At 34.5% G+C, this 27,978-nt stretch overlaps 1 protein-coding gene across 2 annotated transcripts in view; it reads right to left on the bottom strand.

The window, feature by feature from the left end:
• Nucleotides 1-27,978, bottom strand: part of LOC105485564 (roundabout guidance receptor 1) — a 1,159,905-nt gene that overhangs the window by 501,293 nt on the left and 630,634 nt on the right. For both annotated transcript variants that reach the window (XM_071092571.1, XM_071092572.1), the window contains exon 3: nt 8,609-8,692. In XM_071092571.1, the coding sequence (XP_070948672.1) occupies nt 8,609-8,692 (84 nt within the window). The remainder of the gene's footprint in view (nt 1-8,608; nt 8,693-27,978) is intronic.

Below are 27,978 nucleotides of genomic sequence, written 5' to 3'. Positions count from 1 at the left end.
GTAACAAAAAAGTCTGGGTAAGAGATATGAGATGGATCCTTCGAAATGATTTCAAAATATAAGGATACCACTGTCCTAGTGAACACTTACAAACAAATATGTGGTATGGTAAACAATTAGTAATAGTTACTTGGTGTCCCTCAGCTTCTTCCTCCAGCATCCCACTGCTTGCAAAATTGGCTCATAAACAGTGTTTCCAGGTTAGCAGGGATACAGGTTATATATGGGCTTAATCACATGGTATTACTCTCAACAAAACTGAACGACCACCAATACTGCTGATAGCCCAGTCTGCTCATTGCATAAAGCGATGGTGCAATAGTATATCAGGTCTACCAAGCCAAGCTGGCAGGATAATTATATTGAACTCCTTTCATCATGGAAAAGAAACAAGTGAATTTTATCCTTAGCTGGGGTAGATGTTCTATGAACGTATTTTCTTTCCTTCTTACCATACTTCTGTGCATAGAAGACCTACCATCTGTGCATTTACTGAATACATTGTTCTATATACGGTTATCATGCACAACATTGCTTCCAACAACAAAATATTTTCCAGTGATAAAATGAAGGAAAGGACTGAATATAGGCTGCAATAACAGCACAATGACCAGCCAAATATTCAGTAGATTCAGTTATGGCACCGTAACTGCCTTATGAGGTGAAAGTTCTTTCCTTAAGGAAGTAGTGTATGTTTTGAACTAATGACAAATTTCTTGTTTCTTACATTGCTTTTTTAGTAGTGATTAGTGCTATTTACCAATTTCAGTTGTTCTTCCTTATCTGTGGGTGATTGGTTCCGGGATCCCCTGCAGATACCAAAATCCATATGCATTTCAGTTCCATATATAAAATGGCTTAGTATTTGCATATAACCCACAAACCTCCTCCTGTATAATTTAATATCTTTCTTTCTTTCTTCCTTCCCTCTTCCCTTCCCTTCCCTTCCTTCCTTCCTTTTTTTATTTTGGACAGTCTCACTTCGTCACCCAGGCTGGAGTGCTGTGGTGCAATCTTTGCTCATTGCAACTTCTGTCTCCTGGGTTCAAGTGATTCTCCTGCCTCAGCCTCCCAAGTAGTTGGGATTAGAGACACCCGCCACCACGCCTGGCTAATTTTTGTATTTTTAGTGGAGACAGGGTTTCACCATATTGCCCAGGCTGGTCTTGAACTCCTGACCATAAGTGGTCCGCCCACCTTGGCCTCCCAAATTGCTGGGATTATAGGTTTGAGCTACCAGGCCGGGCCAATTTAAATTACCTCTAGATTACTTATAATAGCTACTACAATGTAAATGCCCTGTAAATAGTTGATATACTGTATTATTACAAAGTTTGTATAAATGTTATTGTTATATTACTATTTTTAATTGCTTTTTAAAAGATATTTTCAACCCATGGATGCAGAAGTGGTGAATACAAAAGGCTGACTGTATTTTTAGTTTTTCCTCTTCTCAGGGCCATAGTAGGATTATACGTCCCTATGCTGTTGAAGTTAGGAATGTCCATGAGACTGTCTTTGGATGAATAAAAGAGCAGAAGTAATCCCAGCACTTTGGGAGGCTGATGTGGGCAGATTGCCTGAGCTCAGGAGTTCATGACCAGCCTGGGCAAAACGGTGAAACCCCATCTCTACTAAAAATAAAAAAAATTAGCTAGACATGGTAGCATGCACCTGTAGTCCCAGCTACTTGGGAGGCTGAGGCATGAGAATTACTTGAACCTAGGTTGTAGTGAGTCAAGATCGCCCCACTGCACTCCAGCCTGGGCGACAGAGAGAGACTCCTTCTCAAAAAAAAAAAAAAAAAAAAAAGAAAGAAAAAGAAAAAGAAAAACCACAATTACTTTTGCACCAGCCTAATATTTTTAGCTGAACTATTCTTCAGATTGACTTCAGAAATTTTGCCAATTATCTGAAAATATGAAAGCTAGCAAATGAGACAGAATTAGGATTATGGATTAAATTCATGTCTCATACTCCAAAAGTCTTTTCCTTAGAATTGAGAGAAAAAGAAAAATGGTTTCATTTTTATAGTAATGGACAACAGGTAATAGACATGCATAATTCTATCCTCCTGAAGTTTACAGGACACAGGACCTGGGAACTTCAGGTGCATTCGAGCATTAAAAAGTAAGTTAAGCTCTAACGACAATTGGAGTCTGCGAAGAACAGTTTAAAGCAGTTTATCTTAATCATTTCTTAAAAACTAAAGATTAATTGTGTGTTTTCCACACATTTATTAACACTATTTCTAACACTAAAGTTTCTCGTTAGCACTTTGGAGACTTAAACCTTTCTAAGTGAACAAATATATATGTATATATTTCTCATTAGTTATTTGATAATATTTTCCATGTGGAAAACTTGGGAGCTGAACGTTTTGAGTTTTTATGGTGGGGAAGGAAAAGCAGTATCTGAACTTAAATAAAATCTTTTAAACCTTGATTTGGATAGAAATTTTTCATTTAATTATATTTGATAAATAGTTTTAGTTTTAATTGTGAAAAGATTGCTTCATTTTTTAAAATATAAGCAATAGCTACAAATGTTAGGGATGCATAAGTAAACACACTCAGAAACACAAAATATACGTAAAATATACAGGTGTTCATTAGGTATACCAACATCCAGAGGGTAGAATACGTGAAGAATTCAGATTTAAAGTTTTATTAAGAAATTTTAGGGAAATTTAAAGAAACAGATACTACTTCGGTTGTAGCAGCTACAGTAGTGACTGGCTAATTATTTGGATAATTCACTAAGAATCTTTGTTTACCCAGCAATTTATTTATTTAATATTTGGTGGGCGCAAAAGTATTTAAGGTTTTGCCATTAAAAATTGCAAAAAAGGCCGGGTGCGGTGGCTCGAGGTGGGTGGATCATGAGGTCAGGAGATTGAGACCATCTGATTAACACGTTGAAACCCCGTCTCTACTAAAAATACAAAAAATCAGCCGGATGTGGGGGCGGCGCCTGTGGTCCCAGCTCCTCGGGAGGCTGAGGCAGGAGAATGGTGGGAACCCGGGGGGGCGGAGCTTGCAGGGAGCCAAGATGGCGCCGCTCACTCCAGCCTGGGCCACAGAGCGAGACTCCATCTCAAAAACGAAACAAAACAAAAGATAGTATACCTCATATACTCATATACCCCCATGTACTAAGCACAATGATAAAAGTATTGGTGGACAATAAATATAAAGGTTGTTTCCCGAGAAGTTGGAAAAAAAATAACAAAGAGTTAAAAATTAGGAGAGAAAAACAAGAGACTAATGGATCAGTCCAAGAGGCCCACTGCCTGACAAATAGCAATTCCAAAGGATAGCAGAGAAACTAGAGATGAAAAGAATTATTATAAAAAATATTAAGAAAATTTTCCATAACTGAAATAAATAGTTCTCCAGTTTGAATGGGCCCATCTAGTGTTCTATGTTGAAGGGAAATCAACAAATCAACAACAAGCAAACATGGACAAAATATCACAAGCACATCCTAGCAAAACATTTTTGATTTTGATGTTCTCCAAGCTTTTCTTGAAAATGCTTTCTGGAGGACAGGCTTCTTTTAATAAGTGAAGAAACCAGGAAAGAGAAAGTAATTAGATCTAAGAAACAGGAGATCCAACATAAAAGAGTGATGTAAGAAAGTCTTAGGTCTAAAGAAAAGACAGTGGGTTTGGGACAAAATATGAAGGGTTTAATGAGGGAGGTGTCAGAGAAGATCACTGATGGAATACTGGACATAATTGAACATCTAGAATGTTAAAAAAATGCAACTATTAACGCCAAAAATTAATCAATTGCATACAAAAAAGGAAATGGACTTACAGTATTATACTTAGCTCTGCAGTAGACTCATCTAAGGATCTTTCGCTTAGTAAAACTAATGTAAACTCTCACTATTAATTTAACAAATAAAGTGACAGTAAGAAAATGGGAAGACTATATAACGTTTAATATTTCTGACAAATCTGACATGGTGGATCTGTTCAGTTTCTAACTAAATGCCCAAATGTAGCTTATAGACACAACTCATTTAAACTCAAAACTATGTGAGATTAGAAATATGTGATTAATTTTGAACGATTTATCTTTTAGAATATTGAAGCAGACCTCAGATCCTGTCGCTGTTAATAATAGCACTGTCTTAGACGGTTGTTGTAAGGATTAAATGAGTTGTTGCAGGTAAAGTGCTCAGAAAACAGTCTTGCATGCATGTAGTAATAATAAACACTGGTTATTAGATTCAGTACATAGATGTTAAAAATTCACATACCAAAATGGTGTTTTTGCTTAGTTTGAATGGTGAAGCAATACAATTAAGAATGTAGGGAGACACAAGAATCAGTGTCATCATCACTTAATAGCTGCCTGTTGAAATTCCTCAGCGTGAGACCAAACAAGGTTTTGGGATTGCATCCAAGTTTATGTGGGCAAACATACTAATTTGTCCAGGCTTTTCTTTCTTTCTCTTTTTTTTTAAATAAGAGAATGTATTTTGTTTCCTTCTAAACAATCATAACCAAACTTTACTTGGAGGTAGTGTTGAGTAGTAGAAGACCTGAATATCCCTATTTGAAATAACTATGAAACATCTGACATTTCATAGCTAGATTTTACTTAAATTGACAGTGACATAACTCTGATAACTTTTTAGTTTTAAGATTTTAAATTTGCATTTCACATTTCTTCCAATATTCTACTATAAATATAGGCACCTATTCTTTAAAATAGACATGTGGAGATAGAAGACATTATCGGACAAAGGGTATATTTTAGACATTTCAAGTCAAATTTACAGACTTTTTTTGTTACTCAGAAGAAGGAATAATATTAAATTCATTTTCTAATTACTGCTTTGTAAAAGGATTAAGAATGTTAGTAGAACTTTGTTAGCACCCACTTATTCCCTGAATTTTTAATACATCAATAAATTTTTCTGTAAGTTTTGTGTCCTTGTCTAAAGTTTTTGCTAGAAATCTCTATATAAATGATATGTATATTTCAGAAATTTCAACATTCTTAGATGTATTACTTAATTTTTTTATATTTGTAAAACACTATACGCACTTCCAGCAGTCGATAAACACTCTACTCCTTTCAGAAGCCTCTTCGAAAAATCATTGATTATTACATATTCAGACTCTTTTGGATGTATGTTTGACCCAATAAAGTGCTGATTTGAAACCTCTTCTTACTTGTTCTTGCAACAAAGGCTATATGCCGTGAACTGTTAAATAACCCTCAATATTTATGACACGCTTGGTTAAACAAGAAATGGGCCACTTCACTGTAAATAATGCACAAGCCCACTTTAATAACATACCACACTGCTACCATAGAAATTGTGTTGTATTCATTGATTTGTAAGAGTGAAACTGAAATATTTCAAAACCTTACGTGGCTTTATAGCATTGTTTCTAGAGATGGTAAGGAGAAAAGGAATCAACATGTTTCTTCTCTGACACTCTGTATTTCCATTTTAAAATTCTGATCCCAACTCAATCACTTACACAATTTAGATTAGAATGGTACACGATATAAGCAGCAACTACTGTTATGAGATTATCATTTGTTCACTAGATCATTAGTGGATATATAAATTTTAAGATATGTGTATGATATGAGATCCATGCATTCTCATTAAATGGGTCAGTTTGGTAGTGATGGTCCCAAATGGCTTAAGTATCAGAGCAGATGTTGTAGTAACAAATTAGCTTGCAGTGGAAATTATACTATTTTTAGTATTGAAAAAAAGGATAATTAGGGGGATGTAAATGGGAATTTTAGTCAAATAATGATCTTCTTCTTTTGGGATTATTTCACATTCCCCCAAAAATGTTTTCCAGGATTACACAGGTTTATTTTCTTTTTTGTATATACTAAATGTTAGGGTGAGGGAGAAAAGTCTCACATGTTACCTCAATGAAGTGAAGCAACATGTAGTAAAAAATTAACATCTGATATATAAAATCTACACAGTCATTTTGAGATACTGTGTAAAAAACATAGATGCCACAAACAATACCTGATATACTTGCTTGTTAATATCATTTTGTAAGTAACTCATATCAATGACTTACGTGACAATTGCATTGTACATTCTCTAAGTTGCTTAATATGTATATTTTATTTATTAAAACTTCTTGCTGCTATGCCCAGGGTTATTAAACTCCAGACATATTAAACTCTAGACAATTTACATTAAATATATAAAAACGTTCCTGGACAGATAGGCCATCTCCCTTTCCTCTGAACTCAGTTTTCTCTAATATAAAGATTCTATCTACTCAATTATCTGTGATTCTAGTACAGGGAATTCATACATTCAGACATTCACACACATGCATGTGCACACAAAAGAAAACAATATCTGTAGGCAATTTTAAATAATATTTTTAACTATTACTCCTTAACTATATAGCCAATTGATATCTTTCTTTACAGTTGTCATGAAGCAACCAAAATTATTTTTTCTACTTTACTTTTCTTACCACTCACAATGGAAGTTTTAATGAGTGTAAGTATGGTTAACATGCAAACAAAAGAGACAAATAACATTTTTTAATTTGTATAGCACAAGAGAGGTTTCTGAGTAATCAAGAATTTTACAAAACGAAATGTACAGAATAGACTTCCTTTACCACTAGATTGTTAAAGACAGTTACAGTCTCAGGAACAAGATTATTCAGAAGATTGTCCTCCAGTCACTTTGCATTAAATTGTAATACTTTAAGTTAGTTCCATTATAGACTATAAAGATAATTGTATAAGTTTATTTCCTCATGTTAATTTATCTAACGATATGTTTAACAGGACAAATCTGGCACCTGATTAACCTGAAGGGAAAAAATAAAAATGAAAAAATTTAATGCTGTATTTAATCTGAAATGCATTGTTATTTAAATTTTCTTAATTCAACACTCCAACATGATTTATTCATTACTTATACATAATTTTTGGGAAATCCACAAAAGATAAAGGGCAAACCCTATTATTGTATCAAAACAATGCAGCTGTTTAGATTGGGTGAGTACAAGGGAACAGAACTAAGAAGCACTGGCGAATGAGGATATCCCTGAGAAAGAATACTATCTTGGATTCGTCCTTTCACAAATATGAACTTCTTTGGTATTGGTGGTACTAAGGGATGACATTTACAACTTTTTTTGTACCTAAGTTCCTGGGAACGTATCACACAAATTCCTGTGCCCTCCCACCCCCATGGATTGCATTTGTTGGTCTTTGAATCCTCATTCTTTTTTTTTTTTTTTTCTTTTTTATTACACTTTAAGTTCTAGGGTACATGTGCACAATGTGCAGGTTTGTTACGTGTGTATACATGTGCCATGTTGGTGTGCTGCAGGAGCTATACCTCTTGTAAATGACGAGTTAATGGGTGAATCCTCATTCTTATGTTGGAAGACAGGAAAAATGCAAATGAGTTATTTACAAGAGCAAAATAAATATAAAACTATTAAAGTTGCGTATAAAGGTCTTATTAACTGTACTGCTTATTCCAAGTGTCTAAAAGCTACAATTATGTAGGCAAGGAATAAAATTGAAGAGTGATATTTATGAACACTGTGAGGATGCTTCAAAAGTAAAATATCAGTTTGTTGTTTTATCTAAAGTGAAATGTGCCTATTGAATTACATTTTTCTTTTAACACAGTCATCTATATGATTGTTATGATACAGAAGAGGACTGTATCACGTCTAACTCCACCTAACCCACCTCATACACACACAACCTATCCGCAGCCCACAACTTAGCAAAGTCTATGGAGAACTGTGTTAACAAGGACCAGTGAAGAGAGCATTACGAATAGCTGATCTTACAATAAGACCACTGTTACAACATTATCTAATTCAATGGGTTATAAGTGATGTCTTGTATTCCTTCTCCTTATCTAAAGTTTTAGTCAAATTATCTCAGAGTTAGAGGTATAAATTATACAAGTATATTTAGAGCAAAAAATTCCTTGTGAAACATATATTTCCAGGGTAATCACTCTTAAACACTTATATATCAATTATTTCTAACACAATTAGTTAATTCGTTACTATTATGCTGGTGTACACATGCATCTACATTTCAGAAGGCATTGGTGCATAAGGTAACAGTAAGTCATGCAACACAATCCGAAGATGTAAGTTGGTGATTATGAATTACATTGCTCTAAGAGTTTTGCTTTCTGTTGTTTTTAAGATTACAAGTGTAAAAAAAAGGTACAGATACATTTTAATCCAAATTACTTGCAGGTAGTGTTTTTTTCCTTTATGATAACAATGTAGTCAAATATTAAATTTCTAAGAAAATACCATTCTAAAAATATTAGCAGTATCAAAGTTTCAGCTTGATAAGCATTCTTTTGTATTAAACATAGTAAAACGATAAGAATGACCACAGTTTCCATGTACATTTCTGTTCACAAAAGTGTTTCCTTTAGCAATATGATCTGCTGTGAACAGAATGAAGTTTGAAAAAGGAGAAGTTGTTGTGGTTGTTAGCTGGAAGCAGGGATGAAGGGATTAATTTTATACAGGTGGTTGATGACTGATGGAGGTGGAGGCATTTTAGGAGGAAGTTAGGATTTGGGAAAGAGACACTACCTGTGTAGCCCAGCGAATTGTCATCGTTCTCAGAGGTGGGGATCGGCGTCCCGTTGTCCTTCCCCCTCTCTAGATCTTCAGGGTCTGTCGGAAACAACACCAGAGCTGCTGATGGGGTCACAGTAGTAACAGTAGTTGCCATTTCGATCACAGCATGTCCAGACACAAGTAAATCCACATGTGACAGAAACACACACAAGGACAACACACAGCACACTTCATCCTTGCCCCTCCTGCGGTACACTAAGCCCTGCGAAGGTCTCAGCATCATGGTTTACAGTTTCCACTTTTTCTCCTTAATTTCCCTAATTCTCTGCTCTGCCTGCACCTTTGCTGCACTTCAAAGCTGACGCAGGGCTCGGACTGCCCTCTGCGAGGCCGCCAGCACGGACTGAGGGAGCATATGGAGGAGGGAGAGGCAGGGTGGCTGAATGCTAGCATTGCTAATTTTCTACCTTATTGTTAATCAAAGCTATTGACTGTGATCACTCCCCATCATCGCTTCATCTCCTGGCAATTACAGACTCCAGAGACTGCACCTCATATGAGGCAGGGAGGATGTGGGGAAAAATAGGTCTTGTCAAATAAGAGGGAGAATGATACAAATGTCATACTTTTTTTTCTGAGAAACACGGAAGAAAGCCGTGCAACAGCACATCTTTCAGAAGGCAACCGTCTCTCGTCTTTAAGGACTGATACAAATTTACTGCAACGAGTACATGACTCAAACACATGTAACTTTGGATATTTTGGTTTGGATATTTTAAAACATTCCAAATTGTTTGAGATTCTATATCACGATCATCCGTATAAGTATTTTCATTCAGCTATGCTTATTTTTCTCAAGTAAAAAATGCATTTTTTTCTGTTTTTCTTAAATTGCACATTAATTTTCCTACGCAGAATTTTAGAGGGGAGGCTAGGCACAACACTCCAGTTTCCACATCCACAGTCGGAGTAGCAGAGTAGCAGTATATGTGTGTATAGAAGCTCAGTGACACCACTAAATTTCCCTGGTGCGCAATCACTCTACCTGTCATCTGTATGTGAGATAACTGTGAGCGGTGTTCATAGGCCTGCTACTGAGAAGCAGACACAGACACAATACAAACCGAGAGTGTCCCTCCTAAATCAAATAAGGTAGAGCCATAGGTCATTCAAGTTCTGATGTTCTGCAGGCTTTAAAGAGAATCACCTTGAACACTCTCTACAGAGGAAGGATTTCGTGTTCTGAGCAGGGAAGAAGCGCAGATGTTTACTCGGGGAACAGTGTGTCACTTCTGGATGAGCCAGTGAGAACATGCAGGTAATGCCCTCTAGAAACATCACGGAGGTCATTAATTTTGCGTCTCCACTAGCTCGGTCGACATATTTTGTCTTAGACGCAGCTATTCAGGGATGATTTAGAAATTCTTCAAAAGGAATAAAAAGACTAACATGAGTCCACTTGGTTTTTTTATGCAGCATATTTATCCCCACTAATCTCCCTGCTTTCCCTCCTCCTTCCACAAGTATCACATAATTATAATAACCTGATGTGGCTAAAACGAAAAAAAAAAAAAGTTCAGATCTGTGCAGACAAAAGAGAAAAGATATTCATTCTCGCTTGATTCGTCCTTGCCTCTCTAGTGATGGCTGCTGTCATTTTACCCTTAAAATAGATGCTGCAAGTGATAAGGCAGAAAGTGTCCACTTTACCTTTTCGGCCTGTGAACTTATTACATGCACATGTTGTTTAGGTCAAACTTCCAGGTCACATCAATGAGAAAGAATGGGGAGCAGGCATTTTTGTGTGTTTTGAGGCAGTGTTCAGAATGTTCTGTCACAAGTCATCTAGCTCAGGCAGACTATCCAAATATAAGAGGTTGTTGTAGGAAGATCATCAGAAATTGCTTGGTCAAATGCATGAAACAGCTTTTAAGAAAACCACCTTGCTTACCTACAATCTTGTTTTAAATGATAGAATGTGTTTAGAATCACTTTAATTTTATGAATTATTTTTTTAGTAACACAATGCAGACTTTTAAGGGAAGTTACTACTTTTAATTTGCACACAATCAGTTATTAATGTGGACCCACACATTTCTTATCACTCTGTTAAAAATATAGTACAGTATCATCCAAACCCACGACATAAATTAAATCAGTGCGTCTACACAATATTACAAGACTTTTGGGATGAGGTTTGTGTAGCTTTGTTATTGAATTCTTCCTGAAAATGGGGATATTATTATGAAAACAACAGAGATGAGGAAGATAAGTTTACTGTCATTTGAAATGAGATACCTAAATCATATAAAATAGATTTTCCCACCTGCATGTAACCTATCTTAAGTGGCTTATAAATTTGCTTCTCTGTTCCTACTCATCACGTTTCTGGCCGCTTCTTAAGCTCAGAAGGAATAGATTTTTGCATTAATCAATGAATCTTACCATATCTCTACCTTGTTCTGCCTTTAATTAATGGTATGCTAGACCTAAAGGAAACAAAAGGTGCTATTTTTAGCTGCTTTGCTAATTTTTTTCTTTCTTCTCCTTCCTGTCAAAATATAACAATAACACGAAATAGCCATTGACTCACTGCAAGAGAGCTGGAGGACTAATTTAAGGCCAGTCCGAAAGACATTTACTTAAATTTTCGGTTAAATAGCATTGATTATGCGAGTTATGGACTAGAAGCTAGCGAGGAAGAGACTATTGTGTGTTTACCATATCTAAAGGAGGTCTTCTTATATCCCAGCTCTGAATTTAGGGCTACCCATGCCTGAATTGAAATAGGTTCAGCTGCAATTGGTAAAAGCTGCCATCCCATCTAGAAACACACTGGCATCAGAGGTGCTGGGTTTTATGTGTCTGTCACCCCATTATAATCTAAATTCCTGAGGGTCAGGTACTCTGTCTGCTTCTCATTTGTATACCTACCCGCTTTACATTGAATCCAAGTTAATAAATAAATTAATAAAGAGATGGTAACCAAGAATGCAAACCTTACTGAAGTGATAGGAGCTCGATCTGAAACAACTGAAAATGATGTGAATTGTATTTTCTGCACCAGTATTATATGCAGAGCGGGGATAAAAAGCTTGCTATAAATAAACTCATATGCTGTTGTACATCCTATATCCTCAAGTTCATACAAACAAATAAGGCATCTTTCAATGTAAAAAGGAAGTCTTGAATCATAACATCATAGTCACTCACGGTTGGAAATGGGTCAGAGGGACTCCCATAACAAGCTTTGATGAGATGTATGCGTTCCTGTGAATTTCGTGGCCATTGGGCCTTCATTGCTTTTTAGGGTGATCAATTCCAATTTTAGAATTAAGTCCTGTTTTTTAAATTTGTTTTAAAAAATCTGTCTTCTAGATTTTCTATCCATTGACTCCAAGTCTGGAGGAATGTACACTAATGCCTCAGCCATGACAGCTTGTTTCCCTCCCCATACTCCTTAAATAGTCGTGTTTCACACAGCTCCAGATTTCATCCTGTTCTTTTCAACATGCTGTCTGTAGATATCTTCATCCGGGCTCAAGGCTTCGATTATTTTTCATAACATATGCAACTTGTACATTTCTCAACTAGATGCTCTACCGACAACCAAATTTTATTTCCATTGGTGATTCAACTTCATGTAAATTCCAAGAAGCCTCACACCTTTTCTCACTGAACACTACACTCATCATCTTGTCTTCAACCTGCTTCTTTGCTGTAGTCCCTACCTATGTTACATATTTTACATAAATATTAAAATATTTTTAGTATTTTACAATTCAGTAAAAAGTTAGCACCTGGGGTTAAAACTGAACTCTGACCTATAGGCTTATTTTTTATAAATATTTTGCTAAGTGATTTTATATGTTTTTGTGTAGGGGTTGCATGCCATACTTAAACTTACAATATATAAGGTTATATGTATGTATATATGTACATATACATATATATATACACACATACATACAAGTATATACATATACACAAACAATATAAGAGTGAACCGTCTTAAAACAGTCTTTCATATATATAATAACAGCAACAACTATATATACACACATACATACATATATACACACACACACACAGTGTATGAGTGGACCATCTTAAAAGAGTCTTTCATGTATATAACAACAGCAACAACTATAAAAGGAAATAAGCGCCTATATCTTCCTTTACAATATAAATTATGTCTTTAAGGAAACCTTGCCTTTAAATATAGCAATTCATTAAATGTTTGGGTCTTTAAACATTAATTATTTTTTAATTGACAAATTTAAATTAAGTACAACATGATGTTTTGAGATATGTATGTATACATTTTAGAATGGCTTAATACAGCTAACTAACATATGCATTACCTTATGCACCCATGATTTTTTGTAGTGAGAACACTTAAAACTGAGTGTCTTAAAGATGGTCAAGACTACAATACATTGTTATTAAATATAGTCATCATGTTGTACAATGGGTATCTTGAACTTATTCCTCCTAACTGAAATTTTATGTCCTTTGGCCAGCATCTCCCCAAACCCCTACATCTATTAAGTGAAAAATGGTTGGAAAACAGCATATTTTACAGTGCCAAAGTATCACCCCAGAGGGTATTTGCTAACTTGGAAGTAAAAAATACACTTTGATAATTGATAGATCAGACAGTTATATCTGTAATTCAGTAATCAAACTTACTATCACCAATAGCTGGCAACTAAGAGTGAGAAGACCATTCTATAATACAGTATACAATATCAGCTATGAAGCCTTTCTGAAAAAAAAATTGTTGATTGTTCAATGAAGACTTAAGATCCAGCTTAAAGTTTCCAGAAAAAATGACGTACTTAGTTTTTAGATACACATGTGGAATAATTAAGGCATGAGATATCGTATCTCTAACTCACACTCAAATGGTTGAATAAAAACTACCTTGGGTGAAAGAGATATGGAAAATATGACATAACATTACCAATCATTCAATCTTTTTTTTTTTTTGAGACAGAGTTTCACTCTTCTTGCCCAAGCTAGAGTGCAATGGCGTGACCTCAGCTCACTGCAACCTCCGCCTCCCGGTTCAAGCAATTCTCCTGCCTCAGTCTCCTGAGTAGCTGGGATTACAGGCATGCAGCACCATGCCCGGCTAATTTTGTATTTTCAGTAGAGAGGGGGTTTCTTCATGTTGGTCACGCTGTTATCGAACTCCAGACCTCAGGTGATCCACCCGCCTTGGCTTCCCAAAGTGCTGGGATTACATGTGTGAGCCACCGCACTTGGCCCAATCACTCAGTCTTTTATGAAAAACATTTAAAAAGTTTAAAGGATGGTGGATGAAAATTTAATGATCTAAAGTCTTCTCTGTAATATGCAGCAGACAAGCATGCAATGGCATTTCTCTTTCACTAGCGGTATTAAAATAGGTAATATTAGCTTTGTAGTACAAAGACTCATATTTGCAGTGGCATTCAATCCATAGTTATTTACACTGTTTATTATCCCATGGTAGCCAGTGTTATACTGGGGAAATGTAGAGGCCTAAGAGAAAAGCCTGTTGGTTTAAATTCAGAATTTTATTTGTGCATTTTTAATTTTTAAATTGGGTTTGTAATCACAGCTCAAAACATTAGGGTTTTCAAGCTTCTTTCCTTCTGTCACACTCAGTTATGTATAATAAAAACATAAAACATAAAAAGCTTCTTCCTTTTGCCCTACTTACTATAACTTGTCAAACTAGTTTCTTTATAGATTTGCATTATCACAAGGCAGAACTTTGGCATTAATTGACATTTTAAAGATGACCATTAATAAAAGATTAGGGAAAAGCAAATGAATATAAACTACTATCAATATGAGAATTGTGTTCTACAAATTGGATCAATTCTCATTGATTCTTTCCTACTAATCAAGAGGAATGCATGGAAGGGATACTTTAAATGGAGTACTGAGAACATTTAATTAGAAACCTAGGCAATGAATTATAAAATCAAATACAAAAAAACCCCTATATTTGTGAAGCTTTAAATTTGAATCAAAGTTCTATAACATCAAATTTAATTTAAATTCGAACTTCTGTTTTAATCATGTATAGCCCAAATAATTGTTGAATGTACTTTATTATCTGTCCCATTTTTTTGAAATGGGAATAAGGGGAGAAATATAAATTATGTTACAGACAGTGAGAGGAAAAAAAATCAGTAGGTGCTTTTAGGTGGTGTCTCCTTAAAAATATTTAGTGAGTGATGCAAACAAAGAAATATATTTACAATAGCTGAAGAAATCTATGTACTGTAGAACATTAGATATAACATGTCTGAAGTTAAAAAATTACCACTAAATATTGAATAAATTATTTCTAAAGCAGCAATATGAGAACAGAAAACAATGTGTTACAACCATCTCCAATTTTGCTGGTATAAGAAAAATCAAGGTTGTTTCTTTATGTTTCTTTCAAAGATAGAAGAACCATGATTACAATGATCCAAGTGGATAATACTTGCTAGATACTGTGTTTTGATAAAATAAACAAAACATTAACCTTGATGTAAAATCTGTTTTCAAATAAATTTTTTAGTGACTGGATAGTTCTTTCAAAATTTGAAAACTTTGTCTTCCAATAGTTTTGAGAAAAGAAAAAATGTTAGAGTAGTTTATTATTTGGATAAACTCAAATAATCTTAATGGAGAGTAGGTAATTTTATCCTGTGGCCTGACATGTCAGGACGGTACTAAATAAAAATTAAAAAAAAAATTCATACAATGATCTCAAAATACATGTTACTGCTTTTTTCTCATTTTCTGGTGTAGGTGGTTAGATAACTGAATGAATCAAATGTGAAGTAAAGAAAGTAAAACCTGCACTGATTATGATCACAAGTAATGTTCATATAATGCTTTAGTCTATTTAATAGAACACATCATTTTAAATGCATATATGTGTTCTCATGTAATGCTGACAATTCGATCATGATCCTAGCCATCATCGTCATGATTCTCATCAGTATTTCCGTTTTCAAGATACTGAAACTGAATCTCAGAGTTCTTTTGCTTCTGTCATGCAACTAGCAAATAGTGGATCTGAAATTTGATTTCAGATGATTTCCGACTCCAAAGCACTCCACTTTTCACTACACACCATGACTTCCATTTACTCATCAATCTAACTGGGGGAACTAGATGGCATTTCAATAGCATACACACAATGGGACACCAGGTTAGTGATTCTTTTCTAGTCACTGAACAATAAGATTGGATAATTTCACAAGTCCATTTCTGAGGTCCAGTAAGCATATCACGAGAACTTCTTCATGTGCCCTTTTACAGACAGAATAAAATAAAGTATTTAATAAGGTAGTCAGTTGTGTTGAAGCAAGAAAGACACAATAAAAGATTAAAATGCGGTTCCAAAGCATAAGGCTTTGCCCACAATGTTTCAAAGTATATTGATTTTGGGGATCAAACTACTGACTGAAATCAAGATACATTGAGTTTTTTTTGACAATTATTTCTTTAACAACATAGGCACATCTTTTGGTGTAAGTTTAAGGGTGACTAAGACAGGGTCATGTCTTATTCATCTTCCTACGCCTAGCCCTAACACAGTGCTTAAGAACAGAGTAGACAATCAATACATTTTTTGTTGAATGACTAGATGAAACACTGGGCCATAGTTTTGTTGGAGTCAAGAGTTTAAGATGGAAGTAACTTTTCTCAATGAATGAACATGAATTAATTCCTTATTTGGGATGTTGTCATATACTTATCTACCTAAAATATTATAATCACCATAAATCAAACTCAGAACTAGAGTATGGTAAATTACTATTTCTGATAGAATAACATATTCCTTCCTCTCTCTCCCCTGTAAATGTAATGTATACATTTGGAAATAGAATCTTATTTAACTTAATTCAGGCAAGGGTCTTACTGGTAAGAGTTTTTTTTTTTTCTTGTTAAAGGGGATGATTAGCAAACTGGATATAAAATGCAATAAATTGTGGTAATACTAAAAACTGAATAAAAATTATAGTATGAATAAACAAGGAAGGTTTTTAAATATTGCCAGGTAGGTGAATTATATTTAAGTTTTACAAATTCCCTCTGATTTTAGGAACTTCTAATATAGATCTATAGATATAGTTATAAATATAAATATAGATACATTCTGATTTGAATGAATGGACTGCATTTTTCTGAGAGGCTCCTCTTGAAACTAAAGTGATATGATAACAAGTTGGAATTAATATTTCATTTGCTTATATTACATTCTGTTTTTGAATCTCCAGAAGTGTTACAATTCTGAAAAAAATGGTAGAGTAACTATACAAAAATTGTCAAATACAATTTGGTTTAAGCTAATTTGGGGTACATCTAGCTATACCAGACTGATGAAATTTGAGTAAATAAAAGGCACCTAGTACATACTGAGGCAAGAACATCAATAACAGATATATATATATATATGTCTGCTTTATATATATGTATATATAAAACAATTCTATTAACATAAAATAGACTAGTGCAATATTAGGAAGGCAGATTCATTAATGGATAAGCCTGTGACTCAGAAGAATATAAATGCCACAGAAGAAGCTATTAATTCATTTTAATTCAACTTAATTTGACTAAACAAGATAGAGTGCCTCCTGTAAGGAAATCATTCTATTGATGGAGAAATGATCATAATTTAAAAACCATTTGTTTCCAGACCTCTCCTAGTGGAAACACTGACAAAGTGGAGCTCTTAAAGTAATTGGGGAAATTATGCTTCAGTGTGACACAACATGTTTTTCTTGATGTCTGAACGTTTGGTTTAAGAAGGTCGTGGAGGTTATCATAGAAATAATGTGATGACTACCCCTTTATAGCATTAAAAACTGAGCCAATTGTCCGGTTGAGGTCTGCATTTATTCAAAATCCTCAAATCCAATCCTTAATAATATCTGATGTGACCCATACCTTGCTGGGTTGGAATTTAATCTGCAGAGATTTGCTGCCTTGAACTTTACTGTAAGAGTTAATTTCCGGTCCATTTTACTAATACTTCTGGCTCTCTCCGTCTGTTGACTTTTTTTGTCATTTTCTCCACCCACTTTGCCCTGGTATTCAAAGGCGTTTCTTTTATTGTGCTTAGCATCTGCTACTGTTCCACTCCCTTCCAGTCAAAGCAAAGTAACTGCAACACAGGCTAATTAAATGGTGCTTGAAGTTAGTTAACAGGTGGTGTCCCAGCTGCCCTTATAGTATGAACAAATACATCCCACAGTTTCAGGCACAGAAATGGCATAAAAGCTATCCCTAAATTAATGGAATACTCTTTTTATAGCATTAAAATGATGGATGGGGAATCAGGAAGAAATAGAATCCCTTTTGTAGATGTAGCTACCTGGGTTTGAGGTACGGTGATCACATCTGAGATCTGAAGTAAAAACTGAGATCTCCTTATCCTTTACTCAGTGCTCTTTTATCATCATAGTATATGTAAATTTATTGCCTCTTCCCGTAAGTATGTTAATAATCCATGTTCATAATCACTGCTACTGCTTACTGTGTAGAATGATATTCAAGTAAGATTCACATGTTTTGTTAAAGTCAGACAAAATATCCAATTATTTACTTGACATTTTGGAATCACTACAGCTAAATATATGTTATCATTTATTTAGATAATCAATATAGTGTAATGTTTAGGAGCCACTAGCTAACCCTGTGACTTTGGGCAAGTTACTTTATTTATTTATATATTATCTATTGATTGACCTCAGTTTCTTCATCTACAAAATGTAAAATAATGGTATCTATTTCACAGGAGTGTTGTAAGCATTAAATAAGCAATTATTTATAAAATCTTATGATAACCCTGTATACTCAGTAAGAAGTTAGTAAAAGTTTGCTATTATTATAATTCAAATTACAAGTCAATTTAAGTGGATCATTTATATTTCTTAACAAGCAAAATCCTACATATTTGCCTCCTGTAATGAGAAAACACACACGTTGTCTCTATTTAATTTGCCAGTTGGGAATTTATATAAGAGAAAAAGTGAATAACGTATCAGTTAAAATTCAAGAGAAAAGTGAATTTTGAAAATGTCATTTTTGTCTAACTGTTTCTTCACATCCTCAGCCCATTGCATTTCCTCAGCACTCATTTACATGGAACCCCCACCGAATCATTCAGCAAGTATTTCCACACAGACAGACAGCATGTCATCCTTATGGTGGACTACTTGAACTGCAGAACTTAGTTTGCCTAATTGCCTGGTTGCTTTGTGCTGATAAAGATGAATTCAATGAATTTTATTTCTTAAGAAAAATAAAATATGCTTGATATTGAAATTACCCTGCAGATTTCTTCACTGTTTGGATGAAACACCTTTTTTCCTCGCCCAGTGATATTTCAACATCTGCCCAACTTCTTTTACTGCCTCCTCTAGAGAGATAGAAACTATGCTTCACGCATTGGAGGGTGGTGGGGGACATCTGAAGCATCTGCAGTCTGGCCCCAGATCACGTGACAGCTGTGATGCCTCCCCACCTGCCCTCCCTCATGTGTCCTGTGTTTTGTGGCTGCCATCCATCTGTGACCATTAAGGGCACCTCTAAGGCTGCATTCACTCAACTGCTAAAGGGACAAATTTCCTCTGTAGTCTCTTCATTGTCTGCCTCTTCTAACCACAGTCACGGTTTTGCACTCTTCATTCTAATTGTGCTTTTGATTATTGGGGTCATTTTATTCCTTCTGGTTTCCTAAAGGTCACAGGGATTAGCTGTGTCCAATCGAGGACCAGAGAGAGCAGTTGAGGCTTACCCCCCATTCATCCATTTCCATTGATTTCCTCTCAGTGTGAGAGTGGCAATGGTGGTTGCTGTTTTTTTTTTTTTTTTTCTTCTCTCTAACTCTCATTTGATTGCACGTTGTACCCTCCCCCACTTCACCTTAGAGGGAGGCTGTTTGTAGCAATGGTTATGGCATAAGGGATTTCACTGCAGCAAATTCACACAGGTAGGGCACTGGTGACCAAATAAACATGCACTTGGTTCTTCTTCCCTTTACTATTTCAGTTTACTTGGCTCACAGACTTTGGACATTTCTATTTTATAACATAAAGCTGAATTTTAAAATGACATTCCCGTTTCTTGCTAATTCAGTCTAATTGATTACACACATATTACATATACATTATTTATTATAATCACACATACTACATACAACGTATTTTTAATTTTGTTTTTCCCATGTATTATTTGTTTTTACCCTGTGGATTCTCAGACTGGTATTTGTGTTTTTTCATGGGGATATCTGCCAGCCTTTATTCTCACAAGGAATTTTACAGTGAGACGATATGTTTCACTTACAAATACTTTTCCCAAAAGAGACATTCTTATTGTAAATTAATGGAAATTTGTGAAACTTAAGAAAATAAAATAGCTATTTTTAAGAAATGTGTTTATTTGTGTGCATGCAGAAGGAGTGAGGATTATGAACAACAAACACACAAAATAACCCCAAATACCTTAAAAGATATTAGGCTATTTATGTATTTATTCATATTCAAGTGATAGTGGGGACAGTTTATTATGTAAAAGTATTTTCTGGGCGCCCATGTGTTTGGCCGATGAAGTCTATTCATTACTGGTGGTCAACAGTGTAAGACACAGTAGGAGGCAGTCCTCAGTAAATTTCCCTTCTTCTGGGAGTCAAGTGAGATGTGACTGAAGTTGTTGAGATTATCAGAAAGAAGAAGATATGAAGATATTTGAAGATATTGCACCAAGACTTTCTTCCTTCTGCACACTCTGCTTTATAATTCATAATATGCTTAATCATATTCTATGTAGTATATGCTCATCTGTAGATTCAGTAGCCTCTGCACATGTTTAGAGTGGACACAGCCTAGGTGAGTAGCAAATATAAGACTTTTTGTTCTAATGATGCAGCGCCTGTGTGAATACATTGATTAGCACACGTGTGGGAAATGGATGAAAAGTTTACTATAGTAACGAATACTCTCGCCATTGGCCTCTGGTTTCCACTTTTTAAGAGAGGTCAGAAGTTTTAAAGCATTCCCATTTTCCTGCAAAATGGGAACGGAAACTGAAGTTTATAGATAGGGAATAAAAATCTGCTGAGTTCTATATATTGACAGAATTATGATAACCATGTATGCATATTTTAAGGAAATACTATAGAAATCATAAATAAATACTTGCAACTCTTGTTGATGGAGAAGATTCACAAAAACAAGTATCTGTAATCTGCAACATTTGGCATTTGAAAATGCCTTACATCTTCAACATAAACCTTAAAACTGTAATGTGGGAGTCAGAAATGGCCATAAGATTGACAGTATTTTTAACAAATGAATGGTGAGAGTTGCACTAGTAGTAATTGGTATAAATAAATCAAACACCTAAGAATGTGTTCCTCTTCTCTTAGATTACCTGGGATAAGACTAAACTATTTGTTAATGTTAATGTTAAACCTTTATTTTTGGAATGGCTATCTGAGTGCTTAAATATGATTCTAAAAATAACCCGACAGCCTAACACCGGGTAACCAAATTTGCCAAAAAATATAAATCTTCCATTGCTGGTAAAACTGCTGGCTTACCTATGATTCTGTAGCTTCTAGGTAAAACATTCTCTCTAATTATACATCATTATGGCAAAAACATATAGGCATAAAACATGATAGTGAATGAAACAACCCAGAAAATAAAAAATGTGCTAAAGTAGTTACCCAATGCAGGGAGTTGACTGGTCATTATAAACATGACAACAGCACATTTTATTTCGCAAGATAATAAAGATACTGTTGTCAAACTTTGCATCACTCATGTGTATTTAATTGACTATGCCATTAAGCGTTCTGCTATATATTCTACTTTCAAATATACTATATGCATAATGAAATTTATCCTAAATCTTACCGTAAAAACTTTTCAAATTTTAAGATAATAGCAGGTTCATATGCATAATACAGGAGTATCTATTATACATTTTACTTCGTTTCCTCCAGTGGTAACATCTTGCAAAACTATACAACAATATCACAAACAGGATATTAACACTGATAATAGTGAGATAAAGGGTCTTTCCACCGTTAAATGGGTCATTCATGCTTCCCTTTTATGACCCCAGACACTTTCCTCCCCCTCAACCCCTTCCTATACTCTGACAACTACTTATCTATTCTTCATATCCATATTTTTGAGAATGTTCTATAAATGAAATCATACAATATGTAACATCTTTGAAATGACTTTTTTCCCCACTCAGCTTAATTCTCTAAAGATTTTCCCAGGTTTTTGTGTGATTCAAGAGTTCATTCCTTTTTATTGCTATGGCAATGTAGAGTTCCGTGATACGGATATACTAGAGTTTATTTAGCCATTGACCTGTTGAGGAAATTTGTGTAGTTTCCAGTTTTGCCTATTACGAAGAAAGCTGCTACAAATATGTACAGTTTTAGTATTAAATATACATTTTCATTTATCTGAGATAAATGCCAAGGGCATTTGGTAACTGATATTTAGTATTTAAAAGAACTGCCAAAATTGTTTTCCAGAGTGTCTCACAATCAGCCAATCAGATTTTAAAAGTCACACGTATTTTCACATGAAAGAAATGTCTCTGGGACATTAGGATTAGGTTAAAGTTAACCTCTGAGAGCGTTTTCCTTTTCTTCCTCTTTTTCCCTTGCTTCCTTTCTCCCCTACTGTCTACTCCCTTGTGCTTTTTTCCCCTCTTTCCCCTTCTCTCCTTTCCTTCTTCCAAATCTTTCTTTTCTTCCTTCCTTTTTTAAAAATTCTTCTTTTCTTTTATTCATATGTGCATAGGAAATTTTGATAGATGGAATGGAGTATGTGAACCTAATCTGAGATCAAGAGGAATGAAGAATACTAGAGCTTCGTAGGTCATTTAGAAATACTGAAATTAGTTTTACAGGCTTTTAAATATTTAATAATGTCATCTGATTCTCCTTATATTAAGAAGAAAAATATATAGTTGATATTACAAACAAAGAAAATGCAGAATCACCTTTATGATTCCCTTTTTCCATGAATGGTAGCAAACTAAAAGCCAAAAATAATAATCATTCAAGTATATGAGATCCACCATACGGAAATCTGTTATGTTGCCACTATGAATAGCAATGTATCTTCTTAGAGAAAAAATAATATTTTGTAGGTTATCATGCAGTGCAGAATAAAGTGTGGTTTGGACTATATAATCACAACTAAAGGATGTATGTTTTACTCTAATGTACAACTATAAAGACCTAGACAAAATGGCCTACATAAAATTGTTCTACAAAAAAGATTAGTGCTTTTGTACATCCTATTTTTATATACCTTAACATCTTTTATATCATTTCACAACAAATGGTCAAGTTGGTTTGGTTTGTCATCATGAAGCTATACCTACCAGTTGTTGATATCCTCTAAAAAATAAATTGATAAAATATATAGATAAATTGACATTTACAAGGAGAATAATAAAACCTCAGGTAATTTACTATAAACACTATAAAACTATAAATATCACAGTAATAGGTAGTCTTCAAAAATAGATAAAAATCATTTATAATCTCAAATTTGTAGATTTATAGAATCTAGAACCAACGAGAGATGAAAGAACATTTCTGATGCCAGAAACACACACACACACACTCACACACACACACTCACACACAATACTCACAACACACACGCACACTCACACACACAACACTCACACACACACAATACTCACACACAACACTCACACACACACACTCACACACACTCACACACACAATACTCACACACAACACTCTCACACACACACACCCACACACACACACACACTCACACACACAGTACTCACACATAACACTCTCACACACACACACCCCCCCACACACCCACACACACACTCACACACACAACACTCTCACACACACACTCACACACACACACACACTCACACACACACACAACACTCTCACACACACACACCCACACACACCCACACACACACACAACACTCTCACACACACACTCACACACACACACTCACACTCACACACACAACACTCTTACACACACACACACTCACACACACACACCACTCACACACACACCACTCACACACACACACTCACACACACACAAACACTCATCCTATTTTAAAAATTTTATTATTTAATTTTTAAATGTGAAAACTGTGAAGAACATAGAATTACTTACCATACTAAAGGTGGTCATTTGAAATAAATATAATTACTATACTTGAAAATCTTGTCATAAGACTTTGTAACAAACCTTATGTAAGCTAAAAAATTGATTATGAAGCTACCACTGTAAAAGATGATATAAGGAAAAAAAATGTTGCCCGCCTGACCTGATCAATTTCTGTGAAAGAGACTGAAAGACTATTGATGCGGGTCAGACTGTGGATTGTCCTGAATTTAAACCATAACCTTTTATTCAATAAACTCTGACAGCTGGGGAGATAAAGTTCAGGTCACACTGGCATTATTTCCTTCACAGCTTGATAAAATAAAAAACAGCACAGTAAAATAACATGAAATTAAATAAAATGATCATCTTTATAGTGTTCTTTGAGTGCAATAGATGGTGACTGAGATAAAGCTATGTGGACAATTCTGCTGTAGATGATGTGATTAGAGATTACTTAATTGGTAGAAATTAATAATTGGTGTGCTGGGCTCAACCTCTTAAACCTTTCAGAATACTTCAAGTGGGTAACTTCATATTAAAGATAAAGAAAGCAAAAAAAAAAAAAGTCTACTTAAATCTACTTAAATTGCTTGAGAAATTTTCATAGGTTATTTCTATTTATAAAATAATGGACATTTATTTCAAATACCAATGAAAGTGTCTGCTTTAAAAGCAATCCTAAATGTACAAAGGCAATTATGTCACAGAGCTTGGAACTGACCCACCCCCACTTCTGAGGTTCACCTGTCATCACTCACCGTTCAAAGGGGGACTATGAATGGATGTTTAGGGCATCAGAGTAATTCTTCTGGGAATAAAGATGTAGAAGAATATACCACTGAAAACTTTTAGGAAAAGAAATGGTCCGTAAAAATAGAGCCCATCAATTCTATTGGCTATATTGATTCTTTTGTCATTTTTGTGAACATAACTGCAGAAACATATGTTTATTATACTTTTGTAGAGCTAAATATAGCGTAACAGATATAGGATCATAGAATATATCTCTCTCTAACGTATATGTGTATATATATACACACATGCATGTCTGTGCATGTATATATACATACATATGCATATATCCTGGACTTGTGTGAAGTATGCAGCTATCTTATCTGCAGTAAATAATATTTTAACATTTATTTTTCATTGTTACCATTTTTGCATTGCTATTTGGGACTGTGAAGAATTAAATGTATGCTACTTTACAGAACTAAAATCAACATTAAAGACATAGAAATTTGAAGAGTGCTGAAAGAAAAAAGAACATAGGACAAAATCGAAGAAAATGCTCAGTATCCAGTATCTAGAAAAATTAACATCAATCTTAGTTGAATCTGATTATTTAATAGGAGAAAAAGCAAGTGGCCAGTTTTCTTGAATGTAGGGAAAATTTAGGTTATCTAAGCAGAAGGAAATGGTGAAAATATCTTTCTAATAGTTGCTTTAGTTATATATTGTCAGAGTGTAATGGATATTTCTAAAAGGTAGGAAGAAATATTGAAATTGGTTTTAGAAAGAAATGCAAATAAGTATTAACATATCCATGGAAAACAGTGTAAAAACATCTCCGATCAAAACTAGATAGTTGCATAGTATAAATGTTCTGAATTTTCTTTTCAAATAGGAAGTAAAGGTAGTAATGGAAAATTTTGATTTAAATTCTAATTTTATACCACCTGTCCAGTAGCAACCTAAAATGAATATAGTCAACGCAATTGGTTCAAGCATGGTTTAAAGGTTGATTTTACTCTATCTTGAATTTCCAGTTGTGCCTTCCTGAGAGATAGTTTGCCAATCATGAAATTCAGAAGGTACTTTCTGTTTGACAAAAGCCAAGAAACATGGTCTACAAAAGTGGCCACTTTTTCATTAAAAAGAAACATAAGAACACTGAGCAGGTGAGTTTTCTTTTTAGTAAATGAATCATTTCAAGAGATCAAAGAGGCCGAAAATGAGATACCCAACATGTAGGCGACGTTCCCGAGTCTACGATATTCCTTCCACAGCTGTTGTCCCAGGCTGAAATTAGTTGCTTAGAATTTGAGTTAAATAATCCCATCTTTCAAATGACTTTAGGAAATTGGGTGTTAGGGAGACCAGCCAGCACCATTCTGTTAAGTGGTCCTTGAACAGAAAAGTACTTTCCTTTGAATAGGAGAAAAAGTTTGATCACATTTAAGCTAATCTATCATTTATTATACTCAGTGGGTGAGACAGTTAATGACTCTATTGATTTCTTTTGGTGCTTAGTTTCATATACAGCATTTAACCAATGTGAAACTGAATATGGAATTTGTTTTACATTTGTTATATGCACTTAAATTTTTTTATTTACACTAATACATACTGGTTTCAATAGAGAATTTCAAAACAGCTATAGATAAAACTAGATTTTAATTCTCAGATTTTTTTGTTGTTGTAACTTCAGGTATTTTTCCACGCCTGCTTATAGTTAGCTTCAGAGCTCCTGTTACTTTTACTAGGAAGGAAAAATAACATTGAAACTTTGCCAACAATGTTGGTCACAGACATTTCGGAAATAGCTTTTTTTTTTTTTCTTTCCTCCTTCTCTTATCTGCCTCTGTCATATCCCCACTATTCATTTATGTAGGCCACAATAATTATTCTTTGATTCCTCCCTCTTCTTTGAGAGTCACATGGGCCATTCCTAGAAGACTATCTGTCTTTGTATAAGAAGACAAAGGAAGAAATGGAAGCACAATAGGCACACAAGAGCTGCAAATGTGTTCAAACAGTACCACGATGGTAAAGGGGATTCACAGTAAGAATGAGAAGGAAGACTGAAAGACTACATGCAGAATGAATATTATAAAAAATAACCATTTAAAAATTAAAGGAGCTGGGAGAGGTGATGTGCGTCTCAGATACTCAGGAGGCTGATGGGTCTCCTGAGCCTAGAGTTCGAGGCCAGCCTAGGACAGAGCTCTTAAAAAAATTTAAATGAAAGAAATACTAGCAATAAGATATAAGCCTGGGAACAGGAGCAAGGTCTAAAATAGCATGACATGGGAAGAACAAAGCAAAACCAAATGATTTAGTCCTCCTATGACAAACAGACAAAGACAATTTCTGAGTTGAGTTCAATAGTCTATTTTGAGTGGGAACATTCATGTAAGGTCTAATGGATTAGACCGGTACATGATCATAAAGTAAGTTGTTAAATTCTGAAGCTGTCTGAAGTCATCATTAAATTTAAAAAGCTTAAGAATTCAAATGATACCTCAAAATCAATTCTTGACATTCATACTCATTCCTAACAAGTATTCACTGAAATACTGAATTCCTAATATATTGTCTAATAAGAATGGTTAATTAGATTAGCTATATTTTGTTGATGTGATCAATAATTAAAATTTAGACATAGCATAAACATAATTTTAGAATGCAGGTGCTCAGAACAGCAAACTCTAAGATGTGTTCGGGCTATGAAGTGCTGGACGGTCACATACTGGCTCCAAGTGAGTCACTGTTTCCCAGCAATTGGGACTTAACACTTATTGGAACACAACAAATGTTCTCAACAATCTGTTCCTAGTTCCATATTTGTGCTGATACATTGGTAGCCACAATGTTGAGAGTATTTACATGAAAATCAGTAAACATTATAAATCAGGGCCTTTGCCTCAGAGAACCAGTTGTTAACTACTTACCAGCATACTTCTGCCTTCAGATAATTATATTATAAGTTTATTACAAATTGTCCATTTAAACTACTAAGTGAGAATCTAAGCAAACTAATTAACAGTTTCCTTAATTTTCCAATATACTAAGTAAGGCTCAAAGAGCATTTTTAAATTTGATATTTGCATAGTAGCCTTTTAGTGTTGTTATTCTGTGGTTTGAATTGAGCATTTTATATGATTTTATTTTCTGTCCTTAATATCAGTTTGACTTAATTTTGTTTTTTTAAAACATTTTAGTGATTGTGCTAGAGTTTGCAACATACATTTGCAACTAATTCAAGTTCACTTTCAAATAACACGGTACCACTTTATAATACTGAAAGTACAGTATAATATTGAAGGTACAAGTATAATGATGAAATATTTCTGATTCCTCCTTCCCATCACTCTATCATTATTGTCATTCACTTTATTTATATATAAAAACATATAAGCATATGTATAGATCACTATAGAT

Source organism: Macaca nemestrina, chromosome 2, assembly GCF_043159975.1.
Source record: "Macaca nemestrina isolate mMacNem1 chromosome 2, mMacNem.hap1, whole genome shotgun sequence".
NCBI lineage: Eukaryota > Metazoa > Chordata > Mammalia > Primates > Cercopithecidae > Macaca > Macaca nemestrina.
Note: the sequence above shows the minus strand (reverse complement) of the source record. Positions and strands in the feature narration are given on the sequence as shown.